The 13285-nt window shown below is 41.4% G+C and overlaps 1 protein-coding gene across 20 annotated transcripts in view; it reads right to left on the reverse strand.

Moving 5' to 3' along the window:
- The window catches only part of LOC126376456 (CAD protein-like), a 54481-nt gene that overhangs the window by 39458 nt on the left and 1738 nt on the right, over nucleotides 1–13285 (reverse strand). For 4 of the 20 annotated variants that reach the window (XM_050023822.1, XM_050023797.1, XM_050023810.1 and 1 more), the window contains 9 exons: nucleotides 10645–10786; nucleotides 9957–10230; nucleotides 9553–9869; nucleotides 6277–9418; nucleotides 6071–6175; nucleotides 5694–5942; nucleotides 3847–5619; nucleotides 3385–3768; nucleotides 2638–3200 (listed from right to left, as the gene is read on the reverse strand). The exons of the other annotated variants lie outside the window; for them this stretch is intronic. In XM_050023822.1, coding sequence (XP_049879779.1) covers nucleotides 2994–3200; nucleotides 3385–3768; nucleotides 3847–5619; nucleotides 5694–5942; nucleotides 6071–6175; nucleotides 6277–9418; nucleotides 9553–9869; nucleotides 9957–10230; nucleotides 10645–10786 — 6593 coding nt within the window. In that variant the 3' untranslated portion in view covers nucleotides 2638–2993. Of the gene's footprint in view, nucleotides 1–2637; nucleotides 3201–3384; nucleotides 3769–3846; nucleotides 5620–5693; nucleotides 5943–6070; nucleotides 6176–6276; nucleotides 9419–9552; nucleotides 9870–9956; nucleotides 10231–10644; nucleotides 10787–13285 lie in introns of those variants that run through there. 20 annotated transcript variants of the gene reach the window in all.

Below are 13285 nucleotides of genomic sequence, written 5' to 3' on the forward strand. Positions count from 1 at the left end.
GTTTGGGTTCTGTTATGTTTGGGTTAGTATGTGTTAGGTTTCGGTTAGGTTTGGGTTATTTTTCGGTTAGGTTTGGGTTATTTTTCGGTTAGGTTTGGGTTTGGTTCGTGTTAGGTTGGGGTTAGGTTTGGTTTAGGTTTGGGTTAGGTTTGGGTTAAGTTTGGGTTAGGTTTGGGTTAAGTTTGGGTTTTTTTGGTTTGAATGTTGTTAGGTTTGAGTTGTGTTAGTTTTGAGTTAGATTTATGTTTGGTTTGGGTTAAGTTTGGGTTAGGTTTGGGTCAGGTTTTTGTTTGGTTTTTTTTAGGTTTGGGTTTTTTGCTTGGGTTAGTATGGGTTAGGTTTCGGTTAGTTTTGGGTTATTGTTCCGTTAGGTTTGGGTTTGGTTTGGGTTAGGTTAGGTTAGGTTAGGTTTTTTTTTTTTTTTTTTTTATTCCTTGTACCCCTGCCGCACAAGATAGGCAGGGACTTTCTCAGGGACATACATAGCCTTATTTTCTATTGATATTTTCTAATTCTGCCCGCAATAGGGCCCTACGCTGCTCACACTATCATTCTGTTCCTCTATTACCATACCAGTTCTCGCATTTATGCCTCTCGCACTTTCATTCATCATCTTTCATTCTTTTCATACCTACTTCCTACTCTACACTTATTGCTAGGGGAAGGGAATGGACACAGGGGGATTATTTTTATTTTATCTACTTTTCAATTTTATTCTTTTACAAAGTAATCCTAATTTATTTGTTACTTGCTAACAGTTGCTTATTATGCTCTATCTTATTTCTAATTACTTATATCTATTTATTTTTACAATTTGGCTATTATATGTATATATGACAATATACTATATAGTCAGTTTTGCTTCAACTATTCCTCTTATTGACTAACATTACAATTTTTCTTACATAACTAACAAAAGCTTCACAATTTTTCCTATCTACAATGATTTGGCTCAGGTTTACAGTCTCTACCTTGTAGCCAATTCGTTGCTCCAGGTCATACCTCTCCCTGCCATGTATGGGGCAATCTACGAGAAGGTGGGGAACTGTTTCTGCAGTGTCTGGGTCGCAGGCACACGCTGGGTTGTCCTTGCATTTGAAACGGGTCAAATACTCGGAGAACCCACCGTGCCCCGTTAGAGCCTGGGTCAACTCCTTGGTGATACTCAGCTTGCGTACCGTCCTGTACGCCTCAACCGCACTCGGGAAAAACAGCTTGGTGGTAGACGCTGTGTGCCCCGTGCTGTATCTCCGGTTCCATTCGTCAAGCGTATCCATTCGGATAAAGCGCTTGACGAATGATACCGGATACATATCGTAGTCCGGCTTGCGTTTCGACCTTAGGGCAGCCTCCTTTGCGAGCGAGTCGGCTCTCTCGTTACCCTCCAACCCCGCGTGAGCTTTTATCCAGAACAAGGAGACGCTCTTGTTCTGGATACTACTGCGGTAAATGGCGTCTCTAGATTCCACGGCAAGAGGGTGGAGGGCTTCGGGGTTCACGACTGTGAGGAGGGCTGCCATAGAGTCGCTATATATGGCACAGCTGGTCTCTCTACGTTTCAGGGCCTCCCGAGTGGCTTCGCAGAGAGCGAGAAGCTCGGCCTGGTAGACGGTGTAATAGGATGGCAGAGCAAGCTTTCGGGTTTTCGTCTCCGCCGCACCAGTCCAGATGGATAGTGCGGCTCCGACCTTTCCCTCAATCTTGCTGCCATCCGTGAAGATGCGGACTTCGAAGTCGCAATTTTCGCGATAGTGTTCCTCGTCTACCAGGTGGCGCAGCTCTATCGCTCTCCGTTCTGCCGGGTGCGGCATCTGGAGTGCCGATGCAACACGCTCGATCTCCCCGCCCGCCAGCGCTGGGTGGCATACTCCCCTTCGGGCCTCATACAACGATGCAGCCTCCTGTATACGCAGGTCCAAGGGGAGTATCCCAGCCAACACCAGTGCCGAGTTTAGGGATACCATGCGATATGCACGACACATCTTCAGGGCGAAGCTTCGCTGAACACTGTTCAGCTTAGACCTCACTCCCAGTTTGTTGGACGCCGGCGCCCATGCGCTTGCGGCGTACAAGACGATAGGCTCTACCACCGCGGTGTATATGCTGCGTATCACTTCCGGATGCAGACCCCAACTCACCCTTGCGGCCCTAGACAACTGCTTGTAGATTCCTACAGCTTTAGAACAGACGTTGGCGACGTGTGTGTTAAATGTTAATTGTTCATCAATGGTCAGGCCTAAAAGTTTTATCTGTTTGGACATGCCAATGTCGATCCCACCCATGGTCAGGTGTGGGGTGTCATGCTTAAGCTTCCGCGTCACCAGCATTGCGCTGGGCTTATGCGGTGCGAATCTGAGCTTATTCATGATTCCCCACACCCGAACATACTCGAGAGCGGCATTGGCATGCCTTTGTATCTCTTGTGCAGTGTGTGCGTCAAATACGAGTACCACGTCATCCGCAAATGCTTGGCACGTATGCCCACGTTCCTCTAATCCCTTTAATAGGGGGTCCAGCAGAAGGTTCCATAGTATGGGACCACCGATTGACCCCTGGACACATCCCTTCTCGGTTGTGGTCTCGTACTCCGCACCCCCGTACCTTAATCACATTAAATCAATTATTAAGATAGGTCAGTATGTTTGTATTATCTATTTTACTATTTTCGTTATCTATTGACATTGGGCCTTGGAAACCTATGTCTAGATGATTCGATTATTTCTATTTTTCTATACGATCTACGAATAGATACATTACATTAATTTACTAGGATCGCTTCCTAATTTGTCAATTATACAAATAATTTAAAGCACACAGATGCGGCCAGGAATATTTTGTAATATTTGAGTTCGTAAGCACGCGTTCACACAGAGATATATGCCCCGTTTTCTTAGTAACTCCGACTTGCCAACTCGCAACGCTTACGCTACCGCCTCTGTGTGTGGAGAGATTAAGGATTTTATCTATTAAAGATCCGCTTTTGGAAGATCCGCTTATATGAGAGGATTGACGCCGGCAACCATGGCAAGTAACGCCATTCGGACGTACATTCCGTACTCCGCTTGTCTGAAGTAGGCGGCCCGAGGGTCTGAGTCGAAGTCTGGGGAGATCTCGTCGACTCGTGGCAAGGGGTGAAGTACCACCATGCGGCGCCGCGCACGCGTCATCAGTTGCGGCGTCACCACCAGTAAGCCACGCGTCTGCAATACCACGATTGTAATTAGGATATTAAATAACGCCAGAAATACTGTCCGATGTCATAATTAAGTCTTTGAAGGTGACAACTAATTTTGAATTAAGATAAGTAAATTATACTTAATTTGAAGGTGTAATAACTGACGAGTTCTACATTAAGCCGTAAAATGAAGAATTATTATTATTTACCTTTTCATATTCCTCCTGGCTAACAAATCTTTCACGTTGAATTCTTGTCATGTATAGGACATGGGTATCTGCAAGAACATCTTCTAGCCGCTCGAAAACTTTTTGTGGAGTTCCTGTGCTGGCTATATATTCCATGATGTGTTTTGGCATGCCAAGTCCTGGCGGGCTCACATATTGAAGTTGGACTTGGTATAGGGTGAGGAAGCGAGCGAGAGAATGAACGGTGCGACCGTTCTTCAGATCTCCAACCATTGTGATGGTAAGGCCATTTACTGTACCAATCTCCTCTCGAATAGTGAATACATCAAGTAACGCTTGGGTAGGATGTTCACCAATGCCATCTCCTGCATTTATAATCGGCTTGCGGCAGTGTCGAGATGCTTTCTGTAAATAATTATGAAGATCAGATTAAATATTATTTTTCAAAGTCATTGAACTAGTTTTTGTGGTCATGTTACTCACCGCAACCGCGCCTGGTTCGGGATGACGCAGTACAACAACATCGGAGTAGCTGGCTAACACCGCCACGCTGTCTTCTAACGTTTCTCCTTTTTTAGCCGACGAACTTGTGGCATCAGTATGAATAACAGAGCCTCCGAGCCTCTGCATAGCTGCTGCAAAGCTACAACTTGTTCGCGTACTGACTTCGTAAAATATGGATGCCATAACTTTCCCTCGTAAGATGTCGTCTAGGTTTCTACCTTTGCTCACACACGTCTTCATAAATTGGGCCAAGTTAAATATGTCATTAAGTGTGTCTTTTGTGAATGTAGCAACAGTGAGGATACTTTTTCCAAACAGGTCACTACGTTGACGCTGAGTGCCCGATTGCTGAGGAGGGTTGTAATAAGAGGTGCTGTCACATCGTTGCCTCGTGGTTGTTTGTGGAGGTAATGGCGACATGCTTCTGAGTGCTGCTGTATCGTTGAAGTGAACATTTAATTTACTCATTCCATCAGTTTTGTTTGATTCGATTTGATCAAATTCAATATCACTCAGACGACTGGCATCACCAGAAGTATGGAAATCTAGTGCTGAGTTAGGTCTACTGGTAATTTTTTTTTCAGTTTTCTCAATAGCGTAAACTGGGAATGACTGTTTCTTTGGAGTTGGCCAATCTCGAACGTTTTGTCCAAATCCAGGAGGTACTAAAATCTGACCTTCTACATAAGCAATTTCACCTCGAAGAGTTACACGGTGAATTGCTCCACAGACATTCATACCAGCAAATGGAGTCCATTTGGATTTTGTGAACTCCATTGATGACGGAATTTTCCATTCGTAGTCCATGTCAACTTCCACATACGTATTAGGCTGCTCAGGTAAATTGAAAATTTTTCGGGGGTTTCTGTGGAATTTGTTGATGATATCCTCAATGGTGAGGCGTCCTTGGTGTACTGCATTAAGAAGTAATGGTAATATCGTTTCTAATCCCGGAAATCCTGGTGGAGGTTTATCCGCGTTTTTCTCTTCCACTGTATGAGGAGCATGATCTGTTGCAAAAACATCGATGATGTCCATATTTTTCCACAGTTCAGCTTGGTCTTCAGGACTGCAAAGAACTGGACGTACTTCAGCCCGTCCTTCTCCAACTCGGTCAACGTCTGATGTGCTTAAAAATAAGTGATGAGGACATACTTCACAGGTCACTTTTAGCCCTCGCTCTTTAGCAGCCTTGATAATAAGAATTTCCTCTTTCCTAGCGACATGACAAATATGCACAGGCCTATCTAGTAAAGATGCCATCAGAATTACTGCTCCGGTCTTTTCACGCTCTGCGTGGCAACAAACTGGTATTTTCTTTGGCCAGTTTTGAAGATGACGTTGCCATATAGTCATGTCATCTAATTGCAGTGTAGTAAATGTTTGATTAAGATACATTTTTAAAGATGCAGCTTGAGGTGCGAGATCACACGCAGTTTCACAATTAGTCGAAGATGCTCCAACATACAGAGCATAGTCACATCGTGCACTTACTCGAGCGAGTGTCGACACATAATCATATGCAGTGCGATCTATCAATGGAGGATTTGTGTTAGGCATAGCGCAAATCATTGTTACTCCACCAGCAAGGGCAGCTGCTGTACAGGAGTCAAAGTCTTCTTTATATGTAGCGCCAGGCTCGCGAACATGAACGTGTACATCAATAAATCCGGGCAATTTAATAATATTTCGTGAAGTCATGCAGTCTGTATGTGTTTTCATATGAGGTGCCCCTCCGCATCGAAGCATGGCCTGAAAAAGTTTCAAATATTAATTTATTTTAAGGCCTTTAATTAGATTTTGAGCCAAACGCTATTTATACGCACCTGAACTAAAAGTTTTGCACATTTCACGTCCGTGACCAAAGGTACTGCATAATCTACAGCTAATCGGCGAGTTCTGTATCCATGTGTAGTGAAGGAAGACACCCGACGAGCTCCTCCCCGCATTGGTAGATTGATCACCAGGTCTAGTTGACGTCGAGCCATAAAGTCAGCGAGGTGCATAAGTTCACCGTCTGATCTGGCGTCTTCGGGATCTCCGATGTGGTCAAATGTCCATTGTACACTCTCGACCTAAAATTAATAAATTGATTAAAAAAAATCTGAATTTGTGAAGTTTAGGGCAGATTCAGATTAGCTTAGATTCATTAGTTTGTCTTAGAGAGTTTGTCTTCTAAATTAAATAATAATGTCAATCTTACCTCGATTCCGTGTTCGGTGTAAAAGTCACCTGTGCCCATACTTGCGTAAAGCTTGTAGCCCATTCGTTGTAGTATTCTCACAATTGGAAGTAATTCCATTTTGTGCTGAAATAGAAAAAGAACGTGGTCATTAGTTAAGTATTATTCCTTTTTTATTAAATGAAGATTGTTATTTGGCGTTATAAAAATAATTTTAAACATCTTACCTTGAATGTGCCAACCGACAGCAATATGGCTTTTTTGGGTATCCTAAACCCAGTGCTCATTAGAGATTTTAAATAAGCTTCGTAACGGTTTTCACCAAAGCATGCGACTTCTCCCGTTGATGCCATTTCCACTCCTAAGGTAACGTCAGCGCCTGCCAATCTTGAAAATGAGAATTGGGGAACCTTCACTCCCACTTTACCGCAACCAGTCATGACGTCTACTGGCTCTACAGGTATACCTAATACCACCTTAGTTGCCATTGCAACAAAGTCGTGATCAAGTGTCTTAGACACAAAAGGAAACGACCTGGAGACTCTTATATTGCATTCTATTACTTTGAGCTCATTGTCCTTTGCTATCAATTGCATATTAAAGGGACCAGTAACATCAAGCGTTTCAGCTATTATTCTAGCAATTTCTTTTATTTTATCCAAGGTCTCGTTATTAATATCTTGAGGTGGAGTGACAAGTGTGGCATCACCAGAATGCACCCCAGCGTTTTCAACATGTTCAGAAACAGCCATACATAATATGACTCCATCAGCAGCGACTGCATCAATGTCAATCTCTTTAGCATCCATGATAAATTTCGATATGACCACAGGGTGATCTTTACTTACTTCACTTGCAGACTTCAAGTATGCCTCTAGATCTTGGTTTGAGTTTGCCACATTCATAGCTGCTCCACTCAAGACATAAGAAGGTCGAACCAAACAAGGATATCCTACTTCCTCACAGAAGTTTATAGCAGATTCGAGATTTGTAAGTTCCTTCCATTTCGGTTGAAGAATACCTTTACGATCCAACATCCTTGAAAATTTAAATCTGTTTTCGGCATTGTCAATCATGTCCGGAGACGTTCCCAGTATAACTGCTTGTTGCCTGTGCAGGTCCATGGCTATATTATTGGGCAGTTGACCTCCCATAGAAAGAACAACTCCATTGGGGTGCTCAAGCTTGTAAATATCCATGACAACTTCAAAAGAAATTTCTTCAAAATATAATCTATCGCTCATATCATAGTCAGTACTAACCGTTTCAGGATTATAATTTACCATGATTATTTTTCTGCCTTGATTTCTAAGTTCTCTTAAACAGCCCACAGCACACCAATCAAATTCAACTGAGCTCCCTATCCGATATACCCCTGATCCTAACACCATTGTAAAATCTCCTGGAAAATCTAAATCGTGTGATATACCGTTATATGTCATATACAAATAATTTGTTGTTGCAGGCCACTCTGCCGCAACGGTGTCTATCTGTTTCACAAATGGATTGATCTTATATTCCTCTCTCAATTTTCTCACAGCCAGTTCGGTACTTTTGATCGCAGCAGCAATTTGTTTATCAGAAAACCCAATTTGCTTGGCTTTCTTTAATATTTCCGAAGTAATCGATGCTGAATCAACGGCTTCCAAAGTTTTATAATAATCTATTATGTTCTTGAATTTTTCAAGAAACCAGTGATCAATTTTTGTGAGCTCATAAAGTTTTTCAACGGTATATCCTTTTCGAAGTGCCGCAGCTAAGACAAACATTCTTTTGTCCGTGGGTTCTCTCAATTCATTTTCGTTTACTTCTTTAACATTTGGATCAAATCCATTCACGTTTTCATCAACCATGCGTAGTGCTTTTTGGAAAGCTTCTTCAAAACTTCTACCAATGGCCATAACTTCACCCACACTCTTCATGGAACTTCCAATTTTGGTGCTTACTCTATTGAATTTAGCTAAATCCCATCTTGGTATTTTGACAACACAGTAATCCAAACTTGGTTCAAAACACGCTGTAGTAACTCCAGTAACCGAGTTTTTAATTTCGGGTAAGGGTTTTCCAAGAGCTAATTTTGCCGCTACGTATGCTAATGGATAACCTGTGGCTTTACTTGCTAACGCAGAACTTCTGGAAAGTCTAGCGTTCACTTCAATTATGTAAAATTCTTCCGAGTTCGGATTAAGGGCGTACTGAATGTTGCACTCTCCAACAATGCCAAAATGTCTTATCACTTTTATAGCTGTATTTCGGAGCATGTAGTATTCACGGTTCGACAATGTTTGACTTGGCGCAACGACTATGGATTCTCCTGTATGTATTCCTAGAGGATCTACATTTTCCATATTACATACAGTGATACAGTTGTCATATGCATCCCTGACGACTTCATATTCCACTTCTTTCCATCCTTTCAAAGATTTGTCAATAATTAGCTGATCAGAGTGTGACAGTGCCTGATGAGCAAGAGATCTGAGTTCTTCTTCGTTATTTGCAAATCCTGATCCTAAATCTCCAAGTGAAAAAGCAGATCGAGCCATCACAGGATATCCAATCTGGTTCGCAGCTGCTAGAGCTTCTTCTACCGAAGACACTGCGGCACTAGGAGCCACTTTTTCGCCAATCGCGTTGATCTTTTCAGCAAATATTTTTCTGTCTTCAGTATCTACGATAGATTGTATTGGAGTTCCTAGAACATTCACGTTATATTTTTCGAATACTTTTGACTTTTGCAGCTCTACACCACAATTCAATGCAGTTTGGCCCCCAAAAGTGAGCAGTACTCCTGTTGCTCGTTCTGCTTTAATTACTTGCTCGACATATTCTGGTGTAATAGGCAAGAAATAGACTTTGTCAGCCAAGCCTTTAGAGGTTTGAACTGTAGCGATATTGGGGTTTATAAGTACAGTCTGGATTTTTTCTTCCTGCATGGCTTTAACACCTTGAGATCCAGAATAGTCAAATTCTCCGGCTTGACCAATAGATAGACCTCCCGATCCAAGAATGAGTACTTTCTTTGGCTTTTCTGGAAGAGTTGGTTCGAATGTAAGCTTCTTCGTAATCATCTCATCTACTACAACGTTTTGTTTGTTTTTATAAGCCTTAACAGAATCTATAAAAATATCAAACAGACACTCCAGGTCAGTCGGTCCTGCAGTATGTTCAGGATGGAACTGAACGCTGAAGTAAGGTAGAGATTTGTGAATGATGCCTTCATTGGTTTTGTCGTTTTCGTTAGTGAATAACACTTTCCACCCTTCTGGTAATGTTTTGTCATCAACGGCGAATCCGTGGTTCTGAGATGTCATAAAACACCTGTTTGTGCCATTGTGCGTGCATGGTAAATTGTGGCCACGGTTACCATAGCTGAAATAAAGGAAGCATAGATATATAATAGTCAGAATTACTTGAATAATATTACGACAATGCATGATTATAAAAGACCTAAACAGAGGTCTGCAAAGAAGAACCATTAATGATGTCCGTGTGTCTTTCCTTACCTAGTTTTATATGTTTTACATCCAGCGGCTGTAGATAATAACTGATGACCAAGACAGATACCGAACACTGGTTTCACATTGTCTGTCTTGTTGATGATCTCCTTCAAGTTATCAACAACTTTCTTGCATACTTCAGGGTCACCAGGCCCGTTACTGATAAAAAGGCCATCGAATTTGCTGGAATCTAGTTTGTGGTCCCATGGCACAAGGATAACCTTTGCGTTTCTTTTGATTAAGCACCGAATTTGGTTATATTTTAAGCCACAGTCTACGGCCATTATTGTAACTTCGCCATTGGGATTGAACGTTTTTGTCTCCTGGAATGAGAAATCAATAAATGTTGCATATATAATTGGAATTAGAGATAATTATGAATACAGAATTACACATTATCATAGTTATACCTTAACAGAGACTTCAGCCACTAAGTTTCTTTCGTTTGGGTCCTTCAAAACCGGGAGGATTCCGAAAGGAGGTTCTCCTTGTATGATGCGGCCCAGGATTACTCCTTCTCGCAGGCGATAGGTGAGTGCGCGAGTGTCAATACCGCACACACCCGGGATGCCACGGGCCGCCAGCCATGCGCCCAGAGACCGGCGCGCGCGCCAATGGCAAGCCCGGGTACTTACTTCCCCCACTATCAATCCAGCTGCCCAAATGCGACTGGATTCAAACCATCTGTAAAAGAGAGGGAAATACAATTACAATGATCCGTCCGCAGTCCGTCGCGGATGAGTATCGGGTGACAGCCCTCAACGCTCCCCATTTTCCGACCAAGTATTTAATGCCATTTGCGGCCTGAGAAAGCCCAGTTGGGTCAATCTGAGGGGAAGAATATTTGAAAGAATTAATCGACACTAGTAAGTCGATAGCGATAAGCGCTGAAATCGTCGACCACGCCGCCGGGGTTGGTATCGGTATTCTGAAATGTTTGGTGTCGCGAGCTGATGGGCCGCCCCCTATGGCTAGAGTAATCGGGTTGTCCCCCTATGGCTAGAGTAATCGGGTTGTCGGGATCGTATATTACGTCTTTCGGCAAGGTGCGCACTGTGTACGTGTCTAGAACGTTTTAATAACTGAAGGATATCACACCTCGGCAATCCGTGTTCGTCGCGATCCTCCTCATCAGGCACGCCGTAGTTGCCGACCAGCGGGTACGTGAGCACCAAGAGCTGCGCGTGGTACGATGGATCCGTCAGCGACTCCGGGTAGCCCACCATACCAGTCTGGAATACTACAAGGAAATTATATTAGGTACAACGTGCAAACACCCGTTGGTACGATATTGAACTAGAAAAACACCACAGTATTATTGGAGGCAAGTGTTGTATTCGAAATAGGTCTCCTTTCAGGTTAAAAAGGTGGGTAGGTCCCATTTCTACCATAGAACATGACGTCATCGGACAAAATGAGACTTTTTTCCCATTATGTTCTAAGGAACTATATACAAGCATTTCCCCCGACTTTTAATATTTCTATGGAACAAATGGGACCTACCCAAAAAGGTCATATCATGTAGATAAGGTTAGATAGCTTATTAAAAAATTGTCAACGATTGATAGATGTGGAAGAAGGAGGAGAAGAGTGTCGGGATCGAAGAAAATGGAATTCAATGGTCTGCTTACTCCGGTGGGAAATAAGCGTGAGTTTATATACGTATAATGCTTCTCATTAATAAAATGTTTAAGTAGGTATTAATAAGTAGTTTTTTTAATAATTGGGATTGCGTTATGCTAAATTAGCGCGTTCTATGGAGTATCAATTTTCGTTGCTTTTTCCTGTAAAGCTATAATTCAATTCAATTCTTTATTCATAATAAATATTACACGTCAACAAATATTTCGATGAGTAGGTACACATTATATACAAATACGCAATGGCAATTACGTAATTACGTAATGCGTACGTAATTAAGTGTAAGTATATTTTAATGAACTAATATATAATTTATTGAAAGTCATCAATAAATCTTGTTGCTTCTCACAGACCCCAGTCTCTCTCACCAATCACTGTATCATAATCTTGTTTTATTGTTAATTACCAATTATCGTGTTGATGTGAGGGTAATAAACATATTTTTATTTTTATTATTAAGTAAGTTTGTATTTCCTTCGCTGAGTTATTTTAGGTATTCGCCAATTCAATTCGATCCGGTTTAGAAATCAACATAACGGAACAGTTGTGTCGCCTTTTTTTTTTGACGATTTGGTTACTATGGAGAAATGAACAGTCTTAACCTCATAAGGCCGAGATTTCCAGACACAATAGTTAAACAATAGGCTTTGGATTTTAAAAGGAAATTCGGTCTTCTGACTATAAAATAGTTCTTTTACACAATGAAGTAGTTACAAGTAACAAGGTACTTACCTAGTAAGAAATTATAGAGATAATTGTAATGACACGAACAATTCGTCAACATTACGTTTATCATATTACACAATGCGATACCCAGCAGAAATTCAACGAATTGATTCAAATAAGAAGCAACATACTCATAGAAGATTCAAAGATATAACATAACATAACAAATACTTTATTGCACAAACAGGAAAAAACAAAATACAAAACAAAAGAGAAATAGAATTAGTACAATATTTTATATAACACCACATTTGTATCACCGACGGAGTAGACAGTTGCTTTTTTGTTTTTTTTTTTTTACGTGACTTATTGTAGATTTGCCGTTGAAGGCTCTCACCCGGTAGTAAACAGAAGTGTTTATACACCACTCCTCATTAGCTATGTTTAAGTCCCATGTGATAGGGGACGGGCCTATTGGCAATTAAGATATTTATATATTTTTTCCAATAACTGAGTTTTTTTTTAGGTTACTTAGTTAATATTTACGATTTGTATTATTCTATACATTTTTTGCTCTACACAAAGAAATAATAATTGTGTCGGTACAAGGTAAACTTAACTTCACTATTCAGTTTTCTACCAGGAAACTGAAAAAAGGTGCAAGTAAACGAATTCTAAGTACAATGACTAGTATAATATCCTATTATGACCACGTGGAATTTAAACCCAACTTACATAAACTGCCTATATACGTCCCACTGCTGGGCACAGGCCTCCCCTCAATCAACCGGAGGGGGTATGGAGCATACTCCACCACGCTGCTCCACTGCGGGTTGGTGGAGGTGTTTTTACGAAAAATAGCCGGGACCAACGGCTTAACGTGCCCTCCGAAGCACGGAATCATCTTACTTTTTCGGACAATCAGGTGATTCAAGCCTGAAAAGTCCTTACCAAACAAAGGACAGTCTCACAAAGTGATTTCGACAATGTCCCCATCGGGAATCGAACCCGGACCTCCAGATCGTGAGCCTAACGCTCTAACCACTAGACCACGGAGGCTGTTCAAAACCCAACCCAACCTATCTTATTTCTTCACAATAGATACGTACACCATGCTACCTGCTAAATGTTTGTACTAACATAAAAGATAATGCAGTTTTTATGTCTGCTCTATGTACGGTTGAACTTTGCAATTTATATACATATTACTTTGCTCTTCTGTTACACGGAATCGCCATTGTTGTTTTAATTATATTTAATTCGATACATTTTGGTGCTAGGAGTGATATTTTTCAGATCGATGGGATTATTTAATGGAGTATTTAGCTGGGGGCATTATTGAAGAGAAAAATATTGTTTACTTATAAAGTTTGTGTAAGTATGTTCAGTGGAGATTTCTCTAATTGGCGAGGTGTTAATTTTTTTATCGAAT

The sequence above is a fragment of the Pectinophora gossypiella genome, chromosome 21 (genome assembly GCF_024362695.1).
Source record: "Pectinophora gossypiella chromosome 21, ilPecGoss1.1, whole genome shotgun sequence".
In the NCBI taxonomy this organism is placed as follows: Eukaryota; Metazoa; Arthropoda; class Insecta; order Lepidoptera; family Gelechiidae; genus Pectinophora; species Pectinophora gossypiella.